The 26,510-nt window shown below is 42.0% G+C and overlaps 2 protein-coding genes across 4 annotated transcripts; both read right to left on the bottom strand.

Moving 5' to 3' along the window:
* Positions 1-269: 269 nt before the first annotated feature.
* On the bottom strand, positions 270-21,065 carry wdr17 (WD repeat domain 17). 3 transcript variants are annotated; one of them, XM_063884021.1, is made up of 32 exons: positions 21,008-21,065; positions 18,558-18,685; positions 17,748-17,931; positions 17,432-17,662; positions 16,864-16,974; positions 16,515-16,655; positions 15,570-15,692; positions 14,993-15,180; positions 14,724-14,892; positions 14,014-14,105; positions 13,710-13,792; positions 13,512-13,598; positions 12,980-13,144; positions 12,317-12,432; positions 11,671-11,757; positions 10,988-11,137; positions 10,783-10,913; positions 10,077-10,202; positions 9,503-9,658; positions 8,545-8,609; positions 6,874-7,006; positions 6,691-6,779; positions 5,855-5,954; positions 5,266-5,405; positions 4,690-4,801; positions 4,424-4,565; positions 3,895-3,997; positions 3,629-3,730; positions 2,827-2,925; positions 2,202-2,269; positions 648-736; positions 270-547 (listed from the first exon to the last, which is right to left on the bottom strand). In XM_063884021.1, exons 2-32 carry the CDS (start codon positions 18,678-18,680, stop codon positions 428-430), a joined length of 3,825 nt encoding a protein of 1,274 aa, XP_063740091.1. In that variant the 5' UTR covers positions 18,681-18,685; positions 21,008-21,065; the 3' UTR covers positions 270-427. The 3 variants fall into 3 exon arrangements, with proteins under 3 accessions (XP_063740091.1, XP_063740093.1, XP_063740094.1); XM_063884023.1 differs by lacking the exon at positions 21,008-21,065 and adding an exon at positions 18,924-18,948; XM_063884024.1 differs by lacking the exon at positions 2,202-2,269 and having other exon boundaries at positions 434-547.
* Positions 21,066-22,683: 1,618 nt separating this feature from the next.
* Positions 22,684-25,503, bottom strand: LOC134864785 (high mobility group protein B2-like). Its single transcript, XM_063884027.1, has 5 exons — positions 25,344-25,503; positions 24,360-24,525; positions 23,939-24,090; positions 23,641-23,815; positions 22,684-23,371 (listed from the first exon to the last, which is right to left on the bottom strand). Exons 2-5 carry the CDS (start codon positions 24,510-24,512, stop codon positions 23,201-23,203), a joined length of 651 nt encoding a protein of 216 aa, XP_063740097.1. The 5' UTR covers positions 24,513-24,525; positions 25,344-25,503; the 3' UTR covers positions 22,684-23,200.
* Positions 25,504-26,510: the final 1,007 nt, after the last annotated feature.

Below are 26,510 nucleotides of genomic sequence, written 5' to 3'. Positions count from 1 at the left end.
GAAAGTATTTCAGATCCATACCCTTTATATACATACTCATATTTCGAGTAGAAAAGAGGGAATCTTCCCAAATACATCACATATGCCCCTCAATCAGAGCCCCCATCATGAACATAACCAACATCATGGTTCTTCATGGTTCTTCATGGTTCTTCATGGTTCATCATGGTTCAGGTGGTTCTCATCACATGACAGCTAACCAGCTTCAACAGTTCTAAAATACAGTGGGCCTGTTTGCTAAAGCACAGAGATGTGTGATTGTTTGTGCGTTTGTTTGTTTGTTTGTTTGTTTGTTTGTTTGTTTGTTTGTTTGTTTGTTTGTTTGTTTGTGTGTGTGTGTGTGTGTGTGTGTGTGTGTGTGTGTGTGTGTGTGTGTGTGTGTGTGTGTGTGTGTGTGTGTGTGTGTGTGTGTGTGTGTGTGTGTGTGTTAAAAGGGGTTTATCCGGAGTCCTGTTCCTAGAGGGGAGAAAGGGTTGACCTTTGCCCACATCAGAGCATCATTAAGAGAGATGGCTGACTTGCCGTCCTCCAGCAGAAACACCGGACCCTGCACACAAACAAACAAGACAACAAGAAACAATCACACGTTGTCAGGACATGTGAGTTCAGATTCACACAAAGCAATCAAACAATAGAGCAACACACACCTGTATTCTGTGTCCGGTGAAGCAGGACAGCTGAACGTCTGAGTGGCTGGGCAGATTGGAGCCCGTCACATAATCGGCTCCACACAACACTGAAGAGAGACATGCTGTCCGGTTAAAGAGGACTCATCATCTCATTTCCATCATCAATTTTCACACAATCCATATTAATATGGAGCATGAATATATCAGCTCCAGCTCCTGACAGACCCACCACTCCCCAACAACGGCTTCTTTTGCTGATCCCAGAGCCACAGTTGCATGTGATATCTGTATTTCTATTAACCCATTAAAACCGGGGGCGCTGTTGCGTCATTCTACCATTGAAGCCGGGAAAGCGGATACGTCATTTTCTGGTACAAGAGCGCTGTGATATTTTTTTGCATTAATTATCGGCCTCTTAGCCAATGAAATGCATCAGAATATACACGTGGCATTGTTTGGATTTTTTTCGAGCAATCATGGCAGACTTAGTCTACTGCGGAGGGAATTATGAGGTTAGTGAAGGTAGTGATGTTGAAGATCTGCACAGCGCTGATGACATTATTGCTGACGACTTTGAACCCGTTGAACCAATCGACCGGGATTTATGGTTAAAACATATGTTTGAAGACGGCGACGATGATGACCATGAGTTCGAAGGATTTGAAACCGAGTGGAGGACGGAGAATTACCACTCAAATCCACAGAGACTTTTCAACCGCACCCCAGGAAGGTAAGTCGATTTACCTGCAGAGGCCACTCATGAAAGCCACAGCTGTAAGCTCTCAAATACTTTTTGAATTTTCTTTCTATCTGCTACAGAGGCTGAGAAATCAATTATTTAGTAGGCGTTGACACAATTGCTGAATTTCCAGAAAAACTTCAGGTTTCAGGGGTTCTTCTAAAATCACCCATATGGTTTACGGGCATTTTTTCCAGGCGTTTTAGGCCTAAATGGGTTAATGAAGGTCATATGTTAACACAGGTTCAGGCTAAGTCTACTATTAGGCTATATCGGCCATCGCTCATCTCTCTCCTCTCAACCCCCCCTCCCTCTCCCTTCTACCTCACACTCAGCCAAACTCCTTCACCCTTTCACCCATCGACCCCCTCTAACGATACACCCCTACATCCATTCATTCCTCATCCCTAAATCCCTCCCCTCCCTCATCCCTTCATCCCTCCCTTCCCTCATCCCTACATCCCGACATCCCCTCATCCGTTCATCCCTCCCTTCCCTCATCCCTTTATTCCCCCATCTTCTGCCTGTCGCCATCCATATTTAACTTGTGTATATTTTAAACTTCGAATTCCAGGAATCGTCTGGAGGGCCCAGTAATCAGCCTAAGTGGAACCATGCCAGAGACGGAACCCCCACCCTGAGTCTCCCTCTGCAGGGACCACAGCACGTCCTCCCAGACCAGACCAATATACGGGATTGGTCATAATCACACCTCACCCCCTCCATATCAATACACTGTCACTCCTTCATTAAATCTACAAACATCACATCATTGTGGGGGGTCCCTGCTAGTGGAAATCCCCTAAAACTATGTTTAGAACTGTTATTCATACCAGAGTGTGTTGGCGGGATTTTCCTCTTGACACAGACAAATTCTTCTCTCTGACTCTCTGAAGGAGGACTGTTGAAACACACACAGAGGTGCACTGTAAAGCATACACACATGAGCAATGCAGAGGTCCTATTGATAAGACAGTCACATCTGGCAGACTGTCATATTGATAATGACAGACAAATGGAAACATGAACGTCCAAAACAAACAGTGGTGTTTAGATACACCCCCCCCCCCCCTTGTGTATCCTCTGATCATTTAAAGTGGGTTTGCCACTCAATGTATTCTAATGGCAGTCTGTCAAACACTGTAGCTTTGAGACGTTAACAATGCAGAGCGCCTGATCTGCAGCTGGGGGCCCCGAACATGAGGCTCAATGGTTATCTTCAGTCAGAGGATCTGTCACTCAGGCAGCAACATGGCCATCTTCATCAGCACCTCCTGGAGGAGAACCAGCTGCTCCTCATTTGTCTCACATCAGCTCCATGTTGCTTTTTTTCTTTTGTGTGTGTGTGTGTGTGTGTGTGTGTGTGTGTGTGTGTGTGTGTGTGTGTGTGTGTGTGTGTGTGTGTGTGTGTGTGTGTGTGTGTGTGTGTGTGTGTGTGTGTGTGTGTGTGTAACCTACTTGCTGTTACTTTGGGTGCAGGCTCGCCAGGCATCCAGCTCCACAGACAGCTGCTCGATCTTTAGAGGAACACACACCTCCCTCCGCTTCAGCAGCTGACTGCAAAGAGAGAAGCAGTTTTGATCTGATGTTAACCTGATGATGGGAACTCTAGAGTAGAGGAACAGTGACTGAGCATCAGTGCAGAGCACAGAGTCCGTGATTGAAGTATTCCTCAGTGTAACTGTTCTACCCCGTGTGAATCCCAACACAGTTGTAAACATCTTCTAGCAGATAAGTTGCGTATTTAACGAAGCTTAATAATGACCAACACATGAACAACTGAGGGAGCAGGAGACTGTGTACAGCATGTGTTCTGTGTGTGCAGGACGTCTGATCGACCAGTCTTGTTCCATGATGGCCAAACTTTGGGAAAAGCTTACTTGATTTATGACGGGATGGGCAGGACTTATGGAGCAGTGGGGGGTCTGTGTTACCTCTAGAGGTACTGCTTCATGTTGTTACATGCCAGGCAGGCTGTGCTGCTTGTGTTTCCTCCTCGTCTCTCTCTCTCCCCTCCCCCCCCCCCCCATGCATGTCCCATCATACAACTATGAGGCAGCCAAGAGATAGAAGCAGTATTATTGATAAGAATTTTCCTCTACTTGTAAACCAGCACTCCTACACGCACGCACGCACGCACGCACGCACGCACGCACGCACGCACGCACGCACACACGCACACACACACACACACACACACACACACACACACACACACACACACACACACACACACACACACACACAGTTGTATGTCTACCTGGTGTATTCGTAGAGGGCAGGGACGATGCTGGAGTACTGTCTTCTAATGGCCTGCAGACCTCCAATATATCCACACAGGATCAACAGCTCACTGTGGACTCTGCAGACAGACAGACAGACAGACAGACAGACACACACACACACACACACACACACACACACACACACCATAAGTGATAAATGAGTGTCATTGTCTTGGGATGAAACGGCAAAATAAAACATCATTAAAGTAACGATGAATACAGAGACAATAAATGATCTTACTCGGTCAGATTGGCCATGATGAGGCAATCGGTTCTGATGTAACTCATCAGGTCCAGGATGGGCTGAACACTGTCCACCGTCCAGTCAGATCGAGTCAGCTGTTCTGGTGAGGAGGAAACAGGGACAGATAATAGTCAGTGCTTTATGAGGACACTGTACATTCAGTTTTATTCAGTTTGACAGTGTTTGCACACACACACATTTGGAAGATATTGTTTTAACTAACTGAATTAGATATGCATATATACAGTATTATCAGTAACTTGTGCAACATTTCTTGATCGCAATACACTGTATGAAATCAAATAAAGAGTGCAAATTCTTTCATAAAGATTGGTTTGGAAGCTGCTTCTTCATAGATTACACTTAAACACAAATACTGTCAATCACACCGACCGATGGCATTCAAATCTTGATCTGACAGGCACTCTACGATAGCAAATACAAACATTTAAACATTCACAACTCTATCATATTTAATAATGAAGATATTATATCATATCACACAGCCAAACAATGAAACTAATACCTTTAACGTGATCCAGCCCTAAGCACAGAGCCTTCTCAGGTCCAGAGCTCAGCAGGTGGAATTTAACCGCCGACAACAAATCCCCTTCACCCATGGCTGCTTCTGCCAAGGACCCACACTCCTCTAACGAAGGAAGGCCGCACTTTAATGACAAACAACACGCGATGGTTGTCACTATAATATTCACACATGTTAATATCATCGAAGTCTCACTTTTATTTCATCCACAACATGTCTTAGATTTACCTGCATGATTGCCAACTCACCCTCTCATGAAAGAGATTGATTTCTGCAGGGCCTCCTGGGTAATATGCACACAGCTTAGCCAGTATCATGTCGTTGTCAGGAATCATTTGCACCAGGTCAGCAGAGAGCTCCCTGAATGTGAACAAGGCAAAGATCAAAGTGTGTTGATAGATCAGTGTTTAGAGCAGCCCGTCAGTTGTGCTGTCCACTTAATGAGAGTCCTGTGAGCCGAGGGACCAGGCTTCACTCTGAGAATAACAGAGCTGAATTCTGGCTGAATAATAAAGTCCAAGCAAACATGTATTTGGCTGGGCGACACCTATGCTCAAAGGGCTGGGGTTTAATGCATGAACTTCATCACAGACATGTATCATAAAGCAATGTCAAAACAAATAATGGTTGTCAGCTAGCTGGAAATGAGCAACATGGGGTTTGCAACAAACACAATTAAATGTAAACATAACATTTTTATATTATATTTTAATAGGATTAATTAGCCCAAAGTAACTCAAATGTGTTAGTTTGGATTCATACTATGATGATCTAAGATGTAGAGAGGAATAATAAATGGTGCACATGCATGGATGGAGACGTACCATGTAGGTGTCATCATGTATTTCCTGGCCAAGAGTTCCAGACAGTACGCAGTGCTCTGGTTGGCTGCCTCTCCAAGGACTATACCCACACATGCAGCCAACTCCAGCTCATTACCTCGGATATGACTCGACATGGCAAACTAAAAACACACATACACACACACACACACACACACACCACACACACACACACACACACACACACACACACACACACACACACACACACACACACACACACACACACACACACACACACACACAATCATTTTTGAAATCCGTTTTCATTTTAGTCAAAGTCAAAGTCCACTTTATTGTCAAAGTTTCCACATGTGTTATACATACAGAAAATTGAAATACCATTTCTGGCAGTCCCAAAGTGCAAATATAAACAAGAACGTATAACATAAAAAGATAAGAGCGTAGAAAAAAAGGGGGGGTAAAAAGGGGTATAAATAAATATATAAAACCAACTAAGTAATATATACATATGTTGGACACAATCAACACAGTTTGACGGTAGTGCAAGTAGTTTTTATATGAAAACTAACAGATGGAGCTTGCTGCAGTAGCAGGCGGGGGTGTGTACCTTGATGTTGTCCACAGCTAGGTGGCAGCATGCAGCCAGGACGGAGCTTCCATCCTGGAAGTACCACTCAGCTAGCTCCTCACAGACCTTATGGAGGAGACTGGACAGAAAAGAGTCAGCATAGCCAGGGACTGTGATAAAAAACATCTCATCCCAGAAACATTCAGCATTTAAATCAAACTAAACATTTCCTAACCAGGGCGAGACTCAGTGCAGACCAGAGTCAATTTCATCAACTGAAATCCATTATGATTTGATCAAAGACAAGACAAAATATTATAAAGGTTTTCGTGTTTTGTTTTATCTTTATCAGAACTACAGGGGCGTGAGGTAGACTAAACATGACCAAAACTGACAAAAGACAAGTATTTATTTAAAAAGATACCGGCTACCTAAGACTAACACTAAGAAGTGTTGCCAACTATTTTAATTTAGATACGATGCTCTTCTTTAATTTAATAGTTGTAATAACAGTCCGATCGCACATGTTTGGGATAACACGTTTTCAGAGTCTACGGATGGCCAGAGGGAACAGGAGTACAATACATCAGGCTGCTTGCAGGAGTTAGAGGTTCCTCCTGTGAACATTGTCTTCCCTTTTCCACTGGGAAGCCGGCCAGCATCTTTGGGAGGGACATGTATCCAACTGAAATGTAGTTTCTCATTACTTTCTCACTGACAAATCTGCAATTTTTTGCCATGCGATGAAAAAAGAATATCCTGTCAAAGGTAAACACCAGTGACAATGTTTGAGTCGTACTCAAACATTGTCATTAAGACAGCTGCAGTGTGTAACTGTGTGTGTGCGTGCGTGTGTGCGTGCGTGCGTGATTTACCTCTGGTATTGTTGCCTGTTCTCCACATCATTGGTTGTGTGGTTCGCTGTGGAGCTGTGAGGTGCACGGATGTTCCCTTCACACGCTCCCTAAAAATATAGAACATAATTATGTTATGATTTCTTATCAATGCTGTCACAACCATCAGTTTATCATCCCCCCCCCCCCCGACACCCTCTGTACCTGTGCTATCATTAAAGCTTCCTGCAGCTGTCCTCTGCCAGTGAAGAATGTCACCAGCTTCTCTATGTCTCCCGTGGCGATGCAGTATGGGATAGCATCATCATTATCTTCATCCATCAGCTGGTCCGCTCTCCTGAGAGCACATCACAACTACATATTCATACAGAGGACATAAACAACATGCACAACATAAACATGTTGTCTCTTAGTATTCATATTAAAAAAGATGGCACACTTAATACCTGCATTTCAAATGCAAGATTGATGTAATTATTAACACATAATATGTTAAGCAGCATTTTATAAGACCTTATTATCAGAGGTGGGAAGTAGTGGAGTACACATTTTGGAGTATTTTTCTGACTTTTTACATTTCCTTTTTTATCTCAAATACCTGTACTTTTTACTCCTCACATTTTCAAAACCGGCTCGTTATTTTAGCTTAATCTGCGTTTGGAACTTAGTTAAAATACAGAGAGCCCCCATGGCCATACGTAAGGTAGATATTATCGGAGCACAAAACCGTTAATGGCGAATGCGAAGCCAATTGTGTCGACCCAAACCCAGGAACTTGTGTCTTTTGTCCCAGTCCCCACGCTGGTTTTCTTTGCTTGTGCTCTAAATGGTGGTTGTTCATGACATTATTACAATTTGAAATGGAAGATCTTTGATGTTCTATTAATATAAAGTGAGGTCGATTGACCAGCTACTATAAATCAGTCGGTAGTTATCGGTGCTATGGTCAGAACACCTATTGACTAAACCGTGTTACAAAGAGTTACCCTTTAGTCTGCATCTTTGGTTGACCCTGGGTCAAACACTTTATTATGAAGGATTATAATATGAGTGTACTTGATAGGGACAGCCTCAGATATCCCGCTGAGTCGGAGTTATCCCGTCTCTGTTCTGAAGAATGTCTTTCCATACAAGGTGTTCCCCATTGTGCTATACGAGCGCTGCTCTGATTTTGCCACATCTTTTCATCTATAGTAGTATTATGGCATTACTCAGCGATACACACACTGAGACAGCAGCAGTGATACACACACTGAGACAGCAGCAGTGATACACACACTGAGACAGCAGCAGTGATACAAACACTGAGACAGCAGCAGTGATACATGCACTGAGACAGCAGCATAATGTAATTAGTAAACACATTTAACAATCCTCCCAGCAGTTTACGCGCTGAAATACTTTCTGTGTGTCATGATCCTTGTTTCGTATCTGTCATGTCTTTGTGTTGTGTGTTTTACTTTGAAATGTTTTCCCCTCTTGTGTCACTCGTTAAGCTTCACTTCCTGTCTGCGTTTCCCTCCTATGCCTGATTGTGTCATTGTGTTCACCTGTTGCCCCTGTGTTTCTCCTCCCCCTTCCAGCTGTGTCTCATCTTGTGATTACCCTTGTGTATTTAGTCCCTGTTTCCCTTTTGTCTGTTGTTCGGTCGTCGTCATTTCTTCCCTGATCTTGTCCATGTTACCTGCCTGTTCCTGTCGCCCTTCATGTCTGGAGCTAAGTGTTTTTCATGTCCTGTGTTCCCCTTGCTTCGTGTTTTCATCAACATCTTTTGAATAAAGCTCGCTTTTTGTTTGGACCCTTACCTGCCTCCCCTTGATTTACTGCACTTGGGTCCTGTTTCCCCAACCCTGACATAAACGTAACCATAGTTACCTCTGCATGAGATTCTTCCAGTATTTCATGGAGACTCCTGGAGCCACAGACAAGGCTTTCTCCCACTGAAAGAGAGGGAAGCAGAGCATTGTTACTCAGCTGGTCGGACGTCCCTCTCATCACATCTTTGCAAAGTGTATTATGACAGTGTCAGTGTGAGGGTGAGGTAGTCTATGTTTTTCCTCTGATATGACAGAAGCCTGTTACTTGACAATACTGAGTGTTTTAGTGTGATTTGCAATGTGTGTTATTGGTGGTGGCCAAGTCCATAGGGACTTGGCTTGGGAGCTCCAAGGTCACCAGTTCAAATCTCTGAAAGACCAGGTACTAGGGTCAAATGCAGAATGTAAAGTTCCCCTCTGTGGGACGATTAGGGGTTCCTTCTTGAGAGAGAGAGAGAGAGAGAGAGAGAGAGAGAGAGGAGAGAGAGAGAGAGAGAGAGAGAGAGAGAGAGAGAGAGAGAGAGAGAGAGAGAGAGAGAGAGAGAGAGAGAGAGAGAGAGAGAGAGAGAGAGAGAGAGAGAGAGAGAGAGAGAGAGAGAGAGAGAGAGAGAGAGAGAGAGAGAGAGAGCGCGCTGTGGTAAATGTTTTCACGTCCTCATGATCATTTCCTGTGCTGCTCAATAATAGTTTGCCAATCATGCCTATCTAAGTGGACTGCTACTTGGAGAGGTCCCAGTTCACCTCCTAGGCCCTGCTGTGGTGCCCTTGAGCAAGGCACCAGAGACCTCCAATCCCCCCTCCCCATTGCTCCCCGGGCGCTGCACAATAGCTGCCCACTGCTCCTAGTACTAGGATGGATTAAATGCAGAGGACAAATTTCACTGTGTGGGCTCTGCTGTGTGTGACTAATATGTGAAGCCTGCCAATCATTAAGGAGCACGTTGTTGAATATTTAAATGGTGAAAGTTTTTTTTCAAAGAGATATTATTACATACGTACAAACACACACTCCCTACCAGTCCCAGCTCCACCATTAATTCGCAGTATCGCTGGATCTGTCCCAGTCTCAGATGGATGTCTGCGGCTTCCTTCAGCCTCTCCTCTTTACTGGGCGCCCCGATCCCTCCTCCAAATTTAGACATCTTTACTATGGTGAGCTCCTGGGCTTCAGACTGAAAGAGAGAAAAGCTTTGAATACACTGAAACATCTTCAATGGTTAAAAAAGAAAGCTGCATTTAGTGTAGTTAAGCAGGCTTTAAATTTAAGGATAGCATGATGAGTATAATAAGAAACACACATTGTATAAGTAGTCTTCCAGTTCATGACACTATGAACTCAATAAAGTCCTGAATCATAGTTTACTTTCATAATCTTTCATTATGTTCTTTATTTTCTGGATGTACTGTGCTTTCCCTTTTTCTGGCGAGGTTACTGTCAACATTTTGTTCTTCGCAGCCTCAGAACACGTAAAGGATTTTCATTAGCAGATGGTAAGACAGTTCTTTATCAAATGTCATTCTATAAACAGAAACATGTGTTGTCTGTGTGTTGTTCTCTCGTGTGGAACATAAACCTCAGGGTGTCCTCACCGTTTTAAACTTGAGCAGATGCTTCATATGCATCACCCCCCTGCTGTAGCTGGGGGGCAGCAGCGAGTCGTCCTGCCCGCTGATCACTGACACCAGGTCCCACAGGTTACTGCTGCCCCCTGGAGGCTGCGTGGGGAAATATGCATACATGTTCAGAAATATAAAGAGTCTTTAGGATAAGATAAGATATACTTAGGAGCAATATAAAGAGGAATGAAGCTTTACAAAATGCCAAATGACACAAATTATATTGAAGAATTCTTTAATTGTCTCCAGTAAAAACGTGTTGCATTATCTCTTGTTTAGTTGTAATGGAATGACTTTGAACCCAACAGACAGACATCTCTAAATCCATGTTTCCATATCCTTTTAATAAGGAGAGGCCATTTAAAGACCTTCCCCTTTCTGACCTCTATGTGTGATTCATGTTGCTAAGTAAAAAAAGAGGGGGGGGGGGACTTTATGTGGACTCACATTTTGAAGTAAAGCATTAAAAATGAGCCTCATGCAGAATCAACTGAGCTTCTCATAGTTAAACCCTCCGGACTATGGCTGAAGTAATGTCAATGAAATCAATGTTTATGGGCAGAATTTTGATGTGAAAGATCATGTGGGATAACCATGTCATACAGCAAAGAAAGAAGCTGAACAAAAAAACATTCAGATATATTTGATAAAATAAAATATAATATCAGAAAGCAGGTACCGAGAAGCATTCAGAGAACCAGCGCAGCTTCTTGGCCCTGATGTCACAGCTTAGTTTATCCAGCTCCTGCTTGATGTCTCGAGAAACTTTCCCACAGAGAAGCGGGGGGGAGCCGGGGACCATCGCTGTGTCTGTACACACACACAGTCAGCATGGGTACATGGGCCCTGAGAACAGAACCACGTTGTGCAGAGCAGAGTCTGACCTGTGCTCCCTGTGATCCTCTCCCAGGGCTGCTCTGTCAGGATGTTCAGCAGCAGGGGGGAGATGAGGGGGGTGAGGGACCACAACCTCACTGTGCTGTCCCTGCTGCAGCTGGCCATGGTGAAGGGACGGCTCTGGTGACATGTTAGACCTGCACACACACACACACACACACACACACACACACACACACACACACACACACACACACACACACACACACACACACACACACACACACACACACACTGTCAGATCTAGTGACTACAATATTAAACTTTATAAACCCGTCTCACACAATTGGAGGCTACAGCAGGGATATTATTACAGATCATCTCAAACTTTAAAAAAAACATCATATTATATATTTAAAAAGACAATTATATAAAGTTTTTTGACTCAAAATAGTAGTGATACTTTATATTACTGTGAAGAACTTCAGTCAGCTCCCGTTAGAATTGAATCCCAGAAACGATATAAATATATAAAGACTAAAACTCAACTTAAACAAACACACTGAAAAATAGCTAAAACTAAAATGAAATGTAAAAGTCAAAACTAAAACTAAATAAAATCTCTGTAAGATCCAAAAGGATTTCTTGCCTTCTTTACAGCGTTTCATATCTATCTGAAGGGCCTCCGTTAAACCTGCACTGTTACGGCAGGGGGGGGGCTCAGTCTTACCGTACACATCGGCTCCGTGGTCGTAGACTGTATCTAGACATGTTCCATCTCTTGTGTCCCACACTCTGATAGTATAATCCCAAGACCCTACAAAATAAACAACATTTCACAATGTAGATACAGCTCTGACAGTCCATCCTCCGCTGCGTCAGAGATCATCACAGAAGCACTTCCATGCCTAATGAAATGTTTACATGTCATTTGTTAGTCAGGTGAATGGAATTTTCCAAGTAAAGCTAGCCATCTTAGCTGATTATTGTCATGGAACAAATGAAAGGTCAGCTGGTTGTAGCGTCATGTGTTCCAACATGTGATCATTAAGACATCCTACTATTGCCATCATTTATGAATTGAAACAGGATGTAAACACATAAACAAGTGAATGTGATGCTCATTAGGACGAGCATTTACATTCTGTAGGGCTGCCAATAGATGCTCCTGAATCAGCCTTAACAGTATTGAATGTAGGAGCCGTGATGTGGACATCTTTAAATCATTCTAATTCATCAACATCGTTTCCCCTTTCAAATTCGACATGGCTTTTATGGAGGTTACAGCACTGAACACACAAACACCATGACAACATACTGCTTGTAAATCAGTTGGTTTGAAAGAAGATTATTATAAAAAATGTGAGTGACGTTACCTGAGATGAGGAGGTACGGAACCTCAGTGTTCCACATCAAGCCTCGGACCGGAGCCGTGTGACCACTCAGCACATTGATGCAGGCGTCCTGAGTGTAGTCCCATATACGAACAGTACTGCGCACACACACACACACACACACACACACACACACACACACACACACACACACACACACACACACACACACTCTCTTTGTTACATGATTACTTAATTATTACATTTTTGATGATGTTATGCTTGTTTACTTTATGTAAATTGCTGGTTTATTTACATATGACTGTACTTTTAATAAATGCAGTGGTTACATGTTGGATCATGAATTTGTGAGTTTATTAAAAAACACTAATACTAAATAAAGGCCGGTTGGCTTGCTGTGCTAAACATCTCCAATACGAAACATTATGAAATAACTTGGTGGCTGTATAAAAAAAGTCAGAGATTGGTACTTACAATAACACAATAACATATACTAAAAAAAGCATTTTGTAGTTCATGCATTTAACTTTATATTTCTATGTTTAATATTGTATTCCATGTTCTTTTTTTGCAAATCATAATTTGATGCAGAAGCAAGAAGGATTCCTCATTAAGTGTCCACATTATTCAATAAAAAAACAATAGCCGTTCTTATTTCCCCTAGCTGTGTGTGTTTGCACTCACCCGTCATCAGACCCAGAACACAGGATTCCCTCTCGGAGTGGAGACCAGCGCACATGGAAGACTTTGGCTAGGTGCCCAGTGAAGACCTTTAGTGGCTGGTCAGAACTGGTGGCCAGGTAATAGACCCGGACGTTTTTATCCTCGCAACCTGTAGCGATCATGTCCCTGCAGGGGAGAGAGAGGCAGGAAGAATTGTGAAACATCCAGCTGGTGACTTTCATTTCTGACAGTAAGAATGTGCAAGAACATTTCTATGGATATGGTAGGAATGTTCGGAGTGACATCAGCTGTTCACACCAGCTGTTCAGTGTGACTGTTTGGATGCACATCTCTCTATTCTCCTCTGATACCGACACACTTTGCTTTGATTGGCCTACTTTTTATCTGGTTATATCTTGTCACTATGTTTTAATCCTATTTTTCCTGTCAGGTGCAGCTGTATTTAAACTGTCAAAATGATTCAAAGAAGTAAAGATTATTAGGTCTAATAACATGGAGAATGCATGGAAAGACGGATGGATTGAGGTCCTACTTGTTGTTCTGGCTCCAGTCACACCCAAACACAGCAGCAGGATGTTTGTACTTATGGAGGATTTTACCGTCGATGGTCCGGATGATACTGTTGTCGAAACAATAGACAATATGTACACCTTTCTATGAAGGACATTTATATACATATATTTTAACAATAGAACAGACTATAGCGGGAACAGGGAAGATGAAGACTTACCAGAATCCATCTCCACTACAGGTAGCAATCCTCTTGGAGTCCTTATGGCTCCATGATATACAGAATATACCGTTCTTACCATGCTGAGGGGGGACACAGAGGGGGTCAATGACCACAGCACCACACCATCAGTTGAATAAGTTGCACTTACATGTTTCACCAAAATAATTGTTGCCAGGATCAACTTATGAGAGCAAACTCTAGCTGGTGTGGAAACAACCCATTACAGATTGTCCGTATAGCCTCATAATACACAGCCTTTTTCCATGCACTGATGACACAGGGACATGAAGTTATCAGTGACCTCATTAAAGCGAGTGATGATCTTTCCTTTCCTGACGTCCCAGATGAACGCTCCATTACGGGACGTTGCGCCTGCTATGCAGTTCAGGTCTCCTTCAAAACACACACAAAGGTCACCACATTAGACACAGATGATACACTTTATTAAGCTGTTGGGACGGGAACAAGGGGCAACCTGAGTCTGAAAAGTAAAGCAACACATGGCCAGCAGGGGGGGCTCCAACGTTAAAAGTATAACAGTCTGTGAGAAAATGACTGTCAGTGAATCTTTCCCTATGACTTTATGATCTCCAACCCAGATTAAGTCTCCTTCATGACAGCATGATTGATGTTCTCATCTTTAAACTTAAACAATTTTAAACTTTATTATAACATTTTGGATATCCTAAAAGTATCTTGTTCAGCATTCAGTTGTATTTTGCTCCACCCTCTCGGTCACTTCGGCTTCCCAAAATCAAATCAGAGCTACGGCCAAATGCCAAACCTGAGGTTACAAAGATGAGGTCACAGCAGTGATGTGTTTGTGTGTGTGTGTGTGTGTGTGTGTGTGTGTGTGTGTGTGTGTGTGTGTGTGTGTGTGTGTGTGTGTGTGTGTGTGTGTGTGTGTGTGTGTGTGTGTGTGTGTGTATGTGTGTGTGTGTGTGTGTGTGTGTGTGTGTGTGTGTGTGTGTGTGTGTGTGTGTGTGTGTGTGTGTGTGTGTGTGTCTCTACCTGGAGCCCAGGACAGTGAGTAGACCACTCCTTCGTTGCCGGGCGAGGTGTACACTGCTGTCAGAGTGTTTGTGTCCCAGATCTTGATGGTTCCATCAAAGCTAGCGGTGGCCAGAAGGTTGGGGTCGTCCGGCTTAAACTTACAGTCAAAGATGGTCTCCACATGCCCCTGGAAAAAACATCACACGGAATGGTTTGTTCATTCAGTCAATATGTTCAATATGTAAGCATGTGTAAGCTGTTCAGTTACAGAGAATGTTATAGAATACCAAGTCTCGTAGGAAATCCCACTTCTTGGCCCCCATGTCATAGAGCCCCACCCCTCCATCCATGAAACAGCACACAGCATGGCCCGGAGGCAGAGAGAAGGACCGGTTCTGGGACAAGGTTGGGGGAGGGACAGCCTCACTGGTGGAGCTGGTGTGCTGACTTTTACTGGGAGAACAGGAACTCTGAGCTTTAGACAGGGAGGGGGGGGAACCAAAGGAGAAAACATATGTTGTGTTGTTGAAAAACAGTCTGAACAGAGTAGTGCTGAGCTGATCAGATGAAGCCTTACAGGATAAGAAAGAAGAACTCGTAGTAGTAATACTAAGAGTAATATCCAGACAGAGAACATTAAAGGAACAGATGTATGTTCTGGTGGCTAACACACACACACACACACACACACACACACACACACACACACACACACACACACACACACACACACACACACACACACACACACACACACACACACACACACACACACACACACAGCTGCTGGGAGAGAGGAGTCCTGCAGCTACGCTCAGCTTTGACATGGATGTTGGAGTTCAAGGGTTTTCTTCCAAATGATACCTTTCTTGGCAAGAGGGGAGTTTAGGACATGCAAAGCATGAAATCCGGTCTTCTTCAGTTTAAAGCTGTCCAAAGGGGTGGAGCGAGACACATTCCATACCCTCAACACCCCAACCTGGGAGTCTGCGGATAGAGAGAGTCAAATCAAACTCAGGTCTGTCAAACTCAGCAGGAAAATAAAAAGAACAACCAAACTATATGAAAACCCCCCTACTACACGTCCGGACTCACATAGATGAGTAGTGCCAAACCTTGAAATTGCAAATGTTTATGGAGTAAACATTTGGACTTGGACCTCACTGCAGGAGATGTGAGGGTCTGTTAACAGAGCCCCCCCACAACTCAACTCATCAAGCCCTTTCCTGTTTGGATTCTTGATGCACCATGGAGGCATGTGGGTTTATTCCAGAATTCAAGGCAACACAAAGGGACTAAATGATGGTCACTTTGGGGTAGCAGGGTTTTGATATAAATTGCATTTGAGATCAGATAAGAAGTACTTTATTGATCCCAATTAGGGGATTTTTTTGCATTGCAGCAGCATAAAAAGAGAAGGCATTGTACATTAGAGAAATGAAAAGACTAGAAATAAACAATTAAAAAAGTAAACATCTCAATAGAAATAAAACAGCATTAAAAAAAGTAGAAATATACATGTTGAAATAAAATGTACAGTAAACAAAATATAAAGCAGGATATTATATATACATTAAGTGTGTAAGTAAAGGAATATTAAATTGAATATAAATGTAAAATATACAGCTTATTATTTTAAAATGGTAGGATACTAAGAGGTTTTAAGAAGCCAACTGTAGTCATTAATATGCAAGTCAAAATGCACCTACGCCGGGACAGATGGCAACAGAAGGTCCCACAGAGCAGTTAGACAGTGTAACACATAAAGGCAGATCCTACACACCTCCCACACTCAGACACAGTGTTTACCTCCAGTGATGAACATGCCGGGGGCGGAGGGGACCCAGGCCAGACACTGCACCGAGGCAGCGGCGGAGGGGAAGCAGAAAGACGTGATACACACCAAGGCCTCGCTGTCCACCAGCCGGATGCCATTGTGCAGGTTAGACACTGAAGGAGACAACTCATCACTGGGGGTTCAGTGTTTGGATTACATGCATGTTAGTTTTTGGCAAACATTGACAATAACGTTATGTACTATAAATACAAATCAAATGTATTATTCTATTTTGTGTGTCTTGTTGTTCTTGTTTTTCTCTTTTTAAATTCATATAGCTTCAGCAGATATAATCCTGATGATGTTAATATTTTGTCCAACCTAGTAAATAGTCAGTTGACAGAATGTCCCATTCCAGAGCGCTGATTGGGTCCTCTTCATCTGTCCCTTCTAATGACTCGGGACGCAGCACGTGTTTTTGGCCTTTAGTCCCTGAACAAGAGAGACAGACAGATCAGTGAAGAGCGGTGTGTTTACAGGAGCATGGTCTGATTATGGAACCTAAGGAGAAGTGTGAATTAAACTTTGTAAAACAAAATATGTTCAATGATCGAGAGCCATGACAGCAGTCATATCTTCAAATGTGCAAAGCTATAGTGATCTGTCTGGGAAGGAAAATGTCCTTCTGTCTCCAAATACAGATGTAACTAACTCCGAATAACTTCACAGAGCTTTACTTTTGTAAAGTATGCTAAGGAGGCTGAACGCCAGGAAGGTAGTTCCCTCTGAAAGAAAAGATGGTTTGACTTTGACAATGATCAAATGCAGTGAAATAAAACACTATTTTTACTTCCAAATAATGAGGTCAGGGCTATATACTATGTACCTCCAAGCAATGAATGTAAGTACATTTTAATTGAGTTGAGAAAAGTATATTTTTTTCAACTACCTGGCTGAAAAACAGACAAACTTCCATCTGTGTGTCCAAACACCAGTTTGCCTTTCTTAGTCGGGTGCCATCTGAAGAGACAGATGTCTGACAGGAAGGAGTGGGCTTCTTTATGCACTGTGACCCCCGGGTCAGGACCTCCGTACACCCAGATGTACAGCGGACCACGTTGGGAGACAAACGCCACTCCTTCAGCTAGGTTCCAGCACCAGCTGACTGACGCAGGGACACCTTAAGAGCAGAGGAGACACTTTGATACTTTAGGAAGAGGGTGACATCCCAGCACTCAACACAGCCGCTGCAGCTCATCATCCACCTTTAGTGTTGTCCAGTCGTGCAACAGCCTTTTGTTCTGCTACGTTCCATATGATGAGCAGGTTATCAGCTGAGGAGGACGCAAACAGGTCCGGGTTGTCAGGACACCAGCTGATGGCTGTGATGGTCTTCTTGTGCTCAGACATGATGGACCTCAACTTAAATTCATTGTACTGCTGGTCCAACTAAATCAAGGAATCAGAGAAAATGTAAGTAAGTAAAGAAAAGGAAAACACTGCTATGCTCGGGTTAAACATTGATTCTGCTCTTGCAATGTTATGAAACCGCTCTGCAGTAGGATATGATTGTAAACAGTTACGTTGAAGTGATGCATTGCAAGCTGTCAAAAACATTAGCATGACATTTTAATTTCACTAACCAAACTGTATCTTTCAGGCAGGGGAGGAAAGGGAGGGAAAGCACACAGTTTTAACTTAATATCATGGAAACTTGTATGTGTTTAATAAACATGTCCTTTAATGTCCTCTTTTCTGGCAGACACAAACAGAAGACGCTACAGAATCAGAGCTACAAACTATAGATGGAACAACACAGGCACAATTGCAAAACTGGTATTGTAACAATTTTAACAAACTGAAGTGCATCTGACAGCGACGACATGTCCTTATATGTCTGAGTGTGATCACTACTACCACATACCTGTGTATTAATGGCAACCGGAAAAGAAGACATTGGTCAAAATTGCAATCATACAAAGTGTGTGAGAGCTGCTCACAGAGCTAACTGCTAGCATGATTTGCCATTTCAGATGGAACACTTTCACCACCCTCATGAACACAAAGTAGATCACCTGGTAGATGTATATAGCCAGAGTAGCACAGTAAGCGAAGCGGTCTCCACTCGCAGCACACACATCTTTGTTCCAGGGCTGACAGCCTGCTGCCAGCAGACCCACCTGCTTCACACGGGACATTTCACCTGGAGACACAAACACAGATTTGTAAAGGTACTGTATATCAAGGACATTTTACACACAGCTTTCATTTATATATTTTGTGTATTGTTAAAAACATCATCCATAGATTCTCAGTCTCTGGAGACAGCATGACTGAAATGTATCAAATTTCAGCAGAAATATTATCATGTGTGTTTTGGTGTTGTGTTATGATGCAGTCCAATGCAACACCAACAGCTCTACTGAGATTAAAATCAATACCTCTTTAACGTATATGAGTTATGGTTGATTTAATTGCAGTGAACATTTCTGTCAGCACATTGTGCACATACAGCGTAGTTCAACAGGTAGCAGAGGATAAGATGATTAAAAAGAAAGAGAGGATTGAATTAATCTGTGCTGTGATTGGCTGAAACTGCTGCTTATCTACTGAGTATTTACTGTCCCTGTGAGGAACTGACCAATGACTGAATGAGCAGTATATCTGAAGGACTGGGCTCATTAACATGATTAATAATCAAGAGTAGGACTCTAGTAATCTTGTTATATTTTTAGGACAAATTTTATTTTTGTTTTTTTCCTTTTTCTTGTGAGGGTTTGGACTCTCTGCTACAGAGTTTATGGTGTTTAAGAGCATCTTACACAAGTGGTATTTGGATAACCTCGACAACAGCTAAACTATGTTACAGTTGATTAAAGTCACCACCTTATTCCAGGCTCAGGAGGCATCAAGGAACTACAGATTAATTACATTGTTGTAAAGGTTGTTTCTTTTTCTGTACATTAAGCCATATCTTTGCAATAAATTGTGTTCTGATATTATATCCTATATTTCTTCTGTGTATTTTCTTTTGATTATCGTTTGTATTTCTATCACGCAGAATGTTAAAAGACATGTTATTTAATTCAGTTGATCAATCTTTTCTGCAACACAGGCTGCTGTTTTAGGGAAGTGAACGCTGGCACACTGCAACTATTAGGAACTCTCCATGAACTGCAATAAAATGTGATACAGACATTTCTGGTTTATCGGAAAAATAAATCATAGTGACTTCAGTGATGTCGACTTTCTCTAGTGCCACCCAGAGGTTACATCTGTGTATTTAGGCGAAAAGGCTCAGCAGCTTTCGGATAGATTGTCATGTAATTACACGCATTCATGCCCCCTTTCGAATAAATTCTAATTGCTTTAGTGTCCATTTATAATTTATCTAGCACCATCATCAGATCAAACTTTCAATTTCAGCAACTCCTTGGTTAATGAGCAAATACCTACAGGACTAAAGACGTTCCCATCAGCATCAGCTGTACTTCATTTTAATGCTAAAATGCTTATGTTATAGGCCAATAAACTAGTTTATTTAGATTGTCAAAATGGTAAATATAGCTTTGGCCTCAGGAATAAAAGCCGGCACCATGTCTACCTAAGTAACTGCTGTGTCAGGAGACAGCCTGACAATAATTTGCATTTGAAATCTGATGGGATGTTATCATTGTCTGCCATGAGTCTATTAACACTAGATGTGTTCCATGGAGACCATTTAAGGCTTGTCATCTCTAAATGCTGCTCTCTGTGGAGTAGGCTGGATCAGCTCACATTCATCAAAACAGAATCAAACCATAACAGATGCAGTCATAAAAACCCTTGTTGCCATTACAAATAACCCGGTTGTCTCTAATGAAACATGTCCTCAGATGAGACAATGTGCTGGCAGCTCTCAGTGCAGCTAGCCCCTTTAGCCTGACTGCAGGGTCTGGGTCATTTTCAGGTGAAAGGTGTCTAAGGTAGAATAACACACTGAGCAAGATAAAATTCAAACGGGGAACGTTGTGAAACATGTCTACCTTAACATATCACTCAATGCTGTTTTAGCCGCATTTTTTTTCTTTTTTTTATTGTAGCCTATAAAGTACCCGGGTATCACCCAGACACAAATCTGTGTTTTTCCTTGAAAAATGCAGAAGCCGTGCTTCCTTATGGCGACCAATAGGCCACAGCTAACAGAAGAGCCATCTATTCAGACCCAAACAACACCAACACCTCTTCAGACACGTTACAGGAGCCTGACACACTGCTCACACACTCACTATGTCCTCCCCTACATTGCTGCCACAGACGCGGTGTGGCGGTTTAACGGTGTGTTTGCTAAAGGCTAATGCCCCTCATATAAAGGAATCAACAGGTCCCCGCAGTGTTGAGCCCCTCGAGTGTCGCAGATGAGGCAGGTTTGCATTTGGAGAGCTGCCGGTTTGTCCGCAGCATATCATGTCTGTGTTTGATGTCCGTCATTATTGTGTGTATTCTAACAGGCAGTTTAGTGGAGGCTGTCGGTGTTTGCTCTTACCGTCAGTTGTCGGCTGGCTCGTGCAACACGGACAGCTCCAGGTGCTGAAATGCTGCTCACGGTGCTCCGCGGGGGGTGGAGCCTGATGGCGGCTGTGACTGGTCCTTGTGGATTATCATCAGCTATTGGCTGTTTTAAGTGTCAGTAAGATATTCTAAATATCTTCTTCTTATCCAGAGGTGTGTAAGACTCGTGACTATATCCAACATGTGGTGTTGATTCACCTGAGTCAGAACATTGTGCATGGATTAAATGTGAGGTGAATGAAGCTGTGTGTGTGTGTGTGTGTGTGTGTGTGTGTGTGTGTGTGTGTGTATGCCTACTGTTATAACAATTCATTTTTTAAATTCTGCATTCCAGTCATGATGCAGACTCCTCTCATGTCACAGTAGGATCATTATCACACGTCATTCATGCATGCTGATGGTTGCTTTAACAGCTAGGCTTGTATTAAGTGTTGGGCGTTTGACCTGAAAGCCCTTGATTTGGTAGAGGTCTTTGTGTAACTGAGGCATATTATGGCAATGCATCATAGAATCTTAAATTCCTTTTTAAATGTTCTGTAAAAAAAGGTACAATAAAAAAAGTTGAACCTAAGAAGACTCTTGAAACAGGTTAGTTTGCGGTAAAATGAAGCCTACTCTATAATATAGGCCTGTGCTGACAGATGAAAGTTTTTATTAAATAAGGAATATTTCTGCCATCACTTCATGTAATGAATATGTTTTAAATACAAAAGTTAAATTATCCATTAAGCTACGCAGCCAACAAATCACAATGAGAACATCCTTTACCAGCTGCCAAGTGAAGTGACACAAAAAAAGTTACAATACATTCAAATACAGCCCCGGAAAAAATGAAGTTGCCACTGCAGCATCAGGTCCTCTAGTTTTACTATTTATATGCTCTTGAGTTAAATACATTTTTATACATGCATGTTTTCTATAATTACAAATCGGGAGTTATGCTCCCCGAAGTAGGTATTTGACGTTTTTGGAAAAACAGATCTTAGTCATTCATGTCAGACTATTAGTGTGTCATATACTGTAGCTATGGCCAAAATTAAGAGGCCACTGCAGCATAATCAGATCTCTGGTTTTACTGTTTATAGGTATACAGCAGAGTTGAATAAACTGTTTTACTGTATTCTATAAACTGACAACATTTGTGTTGGAATCAAGACACTGCAATGTAGAGGTTGAGATTTAAGAAAAGTGTGGTCATTCTTTCACAGCTGCACCTTTCAGTACTGGGCTATACTACAAGTATTTTTGTTACAATTAAGTTTGTACCTGGACTGGAGTAAAAGTATTGTTTGAAAACATTTATTTAGTAATAGGGTAGTGTGGTGCTACTTAGTCAAATAGGGGGGTTACGTTGCCAACTCTTGTTCTCTCAGATCAATACCTTTCCTGTTGTAGAGATGCAGGTGCAGTTCACTGTCACTTTCCACCGTTCCTGCATTGGTGGTGATAGTATATTGGAATTAAGTCTATTTAGAGCACCCCCTCAATAGTACCAGACTACAGGGGGCATGACATGCCTGGTGATTTGATTTTGAAAACGGAAATGTTAGTCATTCAAATAAAGCAATCAGAGGGAAGGTATTTAAAAGCAGTCAATCCAGAGCAATTTGTTAGTGGCACTGTAGCTACAAAATAAATTAACCCACCAAGTTATAATATACAAAATTTTATTACAAAAAAAAAAAATCCGTTCTACATGAAGGTTTTCAAAGTACATTAAAAATGGCTTCACACATTTTTAATTAAACTACAGATAACTTGGTTGTAAAATGACAGTGAAGAAACGGCACCACTAAACAGAAAACATAAGCAGTGCTTCCAGAAACGATACACCTTTAAAACTTTACCAATTTGCTGCTGTCCACTGTTTGTACATGTTTGAGTCCATTGAATGTTCACAGGAAATGTATATCTAGCTGCCCGTTTTGATAGAAACGAGGATCTATGATGTAACAAACTCGAGCTCAGCAGAAAAACAAAATTAAAAAAATGAGGGGACTAAGTGACAAAATAAAAACTAAATCCCTGAACTTGAAAAGGAATACAGGTCTGGTGTCCTACAGAGGCAGACCAACAGGGACAGCAGGCTATACTGTTCAAATCATCCACACAAAAGTTAAGCTGAACAATGCTTTGCAGAATTCACACCCTCAAAGATATAAACCATTTATTCATCATCGTCGTCATCATCATCATCGTCCTCATCATCGTCCTCGTCATCATCATCATCGTCGTCGTCAACGGGTACTGCTTTCTTGGCAGTTGGCCTGCCGGGGCCACTCTTCTTACCAGCATCGCTCTTCCCTGAGCCAGTCTTGGCTTTGTAGGCAGCAACATCCTTAAAAATAAAAAGGGTAATGCATGAGACAAACTTCTTCAGTGTTGAGGTTGTCAGACAACTCTTAAAGTTGCTTAACACGAGTTCTCAGAATTCAACAATGTTAGACTTTTTAGGATGGCACAGAATATACAACTTCGATTGTATGCATGTGCATTTTTTGCCTTGAGCTTCTGACAATTCCATTTTAGTGAAGAGATTAAGATGTATTTTTACAGACAGTCTGCCATTGTGGTAAAATATAAAATAAATACAGAACAGGTAGTCACCTTCTCGTATTTCTCCTTCAGTTTGGCAGCTCTTGCCTCATAAGGAATCTTGTCTTTGGAAGTCTGTGTAGACCACTTCTCTCCAAGCTTCTTGGCAATGTCACCAATAGAGATACCAGGATGCTCCTCCTTGATTTTGGCACGGTGATCTGAGCAGAACACGAAGAAAGCGGAACTGGGGGGAAGGGAAAGAAAATAATTAATGCCAGAAAGCACCAGACTAGTTATTGGTTAATATCTATAGTCTTTTTTGTTTAAAGCCCTACATGGAGCAGCCTGGTGAGGGTTTAAGACTTACGGTGGCCTTTTAGGTGCATTGGGGTCCTTCTTCTTTTTGCCCTTTCCAGGGGCACCTTTGGGAGGGATGTATGTCTTCATCTCACGCTCATACCTAACCTTGTCATTCTTAGCCAAATCCTCAAACTTCACCTTCTCCTTGGCTGACATGGTCTATGGAGATAGAAACATTTTTAAAAACCTCACACAATTAAGATTTTTCTAAATTCTGATACAAGTTGGCACCTAATAATGGGAAGATTAAGACATATTGAATGTACAAAGAAAAACAGGGGGGGGAACACAATTCTGCCCTTGACAACATACTCATACAACTAAATAGTATGTTTTATAGTGTCTATTCATCACTGAACATATAATATTGGAAATGGGATACCATCATCAAATACCATCTTTTGCAATTAAAGTAATTTGAAATTTACCTTCCATCTCTCAGAGCATTTCTTGGAAAACTCTGCAAAGCCTACGCTGGTCCCAGGGTGCTTCTTTTTGTGCTCCTCCCGGCATGTTGCAACAAAGAAAGCATAGGAGGAGGTTTTTCCTCTGGGCTTATTTGGGTCCTTCACTCCTGTCATGGCTTCGATTGATCTAGAAACGAGGCAAAAATATATCTCATTAAGCGAACCCATGTAGTGACAAAGCATATGGACATGCAGTTGCATTAGGTTAAGTAAGTTTGAGACTTACTCTAATGTGCCTCCGCAAAAATACTAAACATATCAACTTTTCGCAATACTAATATTTCAGGATCCAACGTCCTTCTGTCTTGACAAAAACATTTCCGAATCACAAAGTAATCGAGCCACAGTCCCAGGGGTGTTCTAAGGCTCTAATCGGATTTCTAATTCTCTGGGACAAAAAGACGCGACTCCATTTTGGATCTTCCCGCCTAAACTGTTCTGCGCCAAAAGGTTTCTCAAAGTAACTTAGTTTAGTATGTATAATGACACATGACTCTTCTATGCCTTAAACATTGTAATAACCATCTGCTTGAGTCTTGACCAAATTGCGTACTCCAGCTTTAAAATATGAAGCTGGAGACCTCTACAGCTAATGCTAGCAGGCTAAGCTACCAAACCAAATGGCGTTTGAACTGCATGTTGCGCACACAGCAAAAGGCTTAACAGGCCTGTGTCTCAAAGGCCCAAACTCAACAGTTTGCAACTTGGCTAAAACAGACTACACAGCTAATGTCCAATACATTATAGCAACGTGATTATGTAACCACTAATACGGTTACGTATGTTAACGTATAATATAAAACGATTTAGCTGGACTAAAGCATTTAGGAGGAAAATATACTCAAATAGAAAAGCTGGCCGTCCGACACATTACACAAAAGAGGGAACCTGAGACGTTGAGTAAAAACATTTATATAATAACATGTAAAAGCGGCGGGGCCTTACCTGTTCTCAGCAAGACAAGTTGTGGACGACTGAATGAGGACAAAAGCTTGGCTGTTTTGTCACTGCCTGCGAGCCAAACTAACTTAACTAGATGTAATTCCAGAGCTCCTCCCCGCCATCAGCCGATTGGCCGGATTTCATCATTTACATTTGAACGTAGGGAAAGAGAAAGACGTGCCGCTGTGATTGGTTGGATTATGTTAGGTCGCAACGTTACGTTCGTATGCTTTGATTGCACACTGATTGGTTGAACTGGGGGTTTTAAACACACGGCGCGAAAAATCCTTTGTTTGCTCCGAGTCAAAATATCTCCGTCTGTTTATGTGTGGTCGGGGCGTCATGAGCGTTTTAACCGTTTGTTTTCTACAAGACACTGACAGCAGAAAACAACCATAGGACCGTTTTTTATTCAGCAAGCTGCATTCAAAGGAGACGACTCAAACTGCCCGTGCTAAGTCAAATCAAATCCAAAAGTGCTCATTTTAACAGACAGAAAATGAAAACAAGACTTTGCCCTTTGGAATCCAATGACAATGGCTATATAAACCAAAGGCCAAGTCAAAGTAACAACAAACACTATTACAATTGAATTAATTGATGCCAATAAAATTATTTTTACTCCTCATAAAATATGGTACCAGTAGGCCTATGTTTTTTATTTTAAAGCATCCTATAATATTTATTATTGAGCAGTGGAAATATTCAGTTTTGCTTTTGCCTTTACTGCATGGGAATTATTGTACATAACTCACCTTACTCCTGCTGGTTTTTGTAATAGCTACTATAAACGTGAGATGCTATATTTTTAATCCCTTTAGAAGTGGATTGCAAATTCACCTTCAGTGGTGGATGAATGCATGTTTGTGAGAGAAAGTATGCCCCATGCAGATTTCTTTTTTAAAGCACTGCAAAAAAAGTGTTTGTTTGATAACCTGGAAGTACATTCCTGTTCTCACAGCCAGCAGTGAATAAATGCAGGTAGCTGAGAATGTTTGAATCCTGGTGCAGGACTAAAATGACCGGACAGCCCCAGAAAGAACCTAGAAGGTTTTTTAAAAATGCTTAAGAAAAGTATTGAATAAAGATTTGAACTAAATACATAATCAATTTAAAATAAAAAAGCAAGCTTTATATAGAAGGATACATGTGCTCAGTTGTCACCTTATG

Source organism: Eleginops maclovinus, chromosome 5 (genome assembly GCF_036324505.1).
Source record: "Eleginops maclovinus isolate JMC-PN-2008 ecotype Puerto Natales chromosome 5, JC_Emac_rtc_rv5, whole genome shotgun sequence".
Lineage (NCBI taxonomy): Eukaryota > Metazoa > Chordata > Actinopteri > Perciformes > Eleginopidae > Eleginops > Eleginops maclovinus.
Note: the sequence above shows the minus strand (reverse complement) of the source record. Positions and strands in the feature narration are given on the sequence as shown.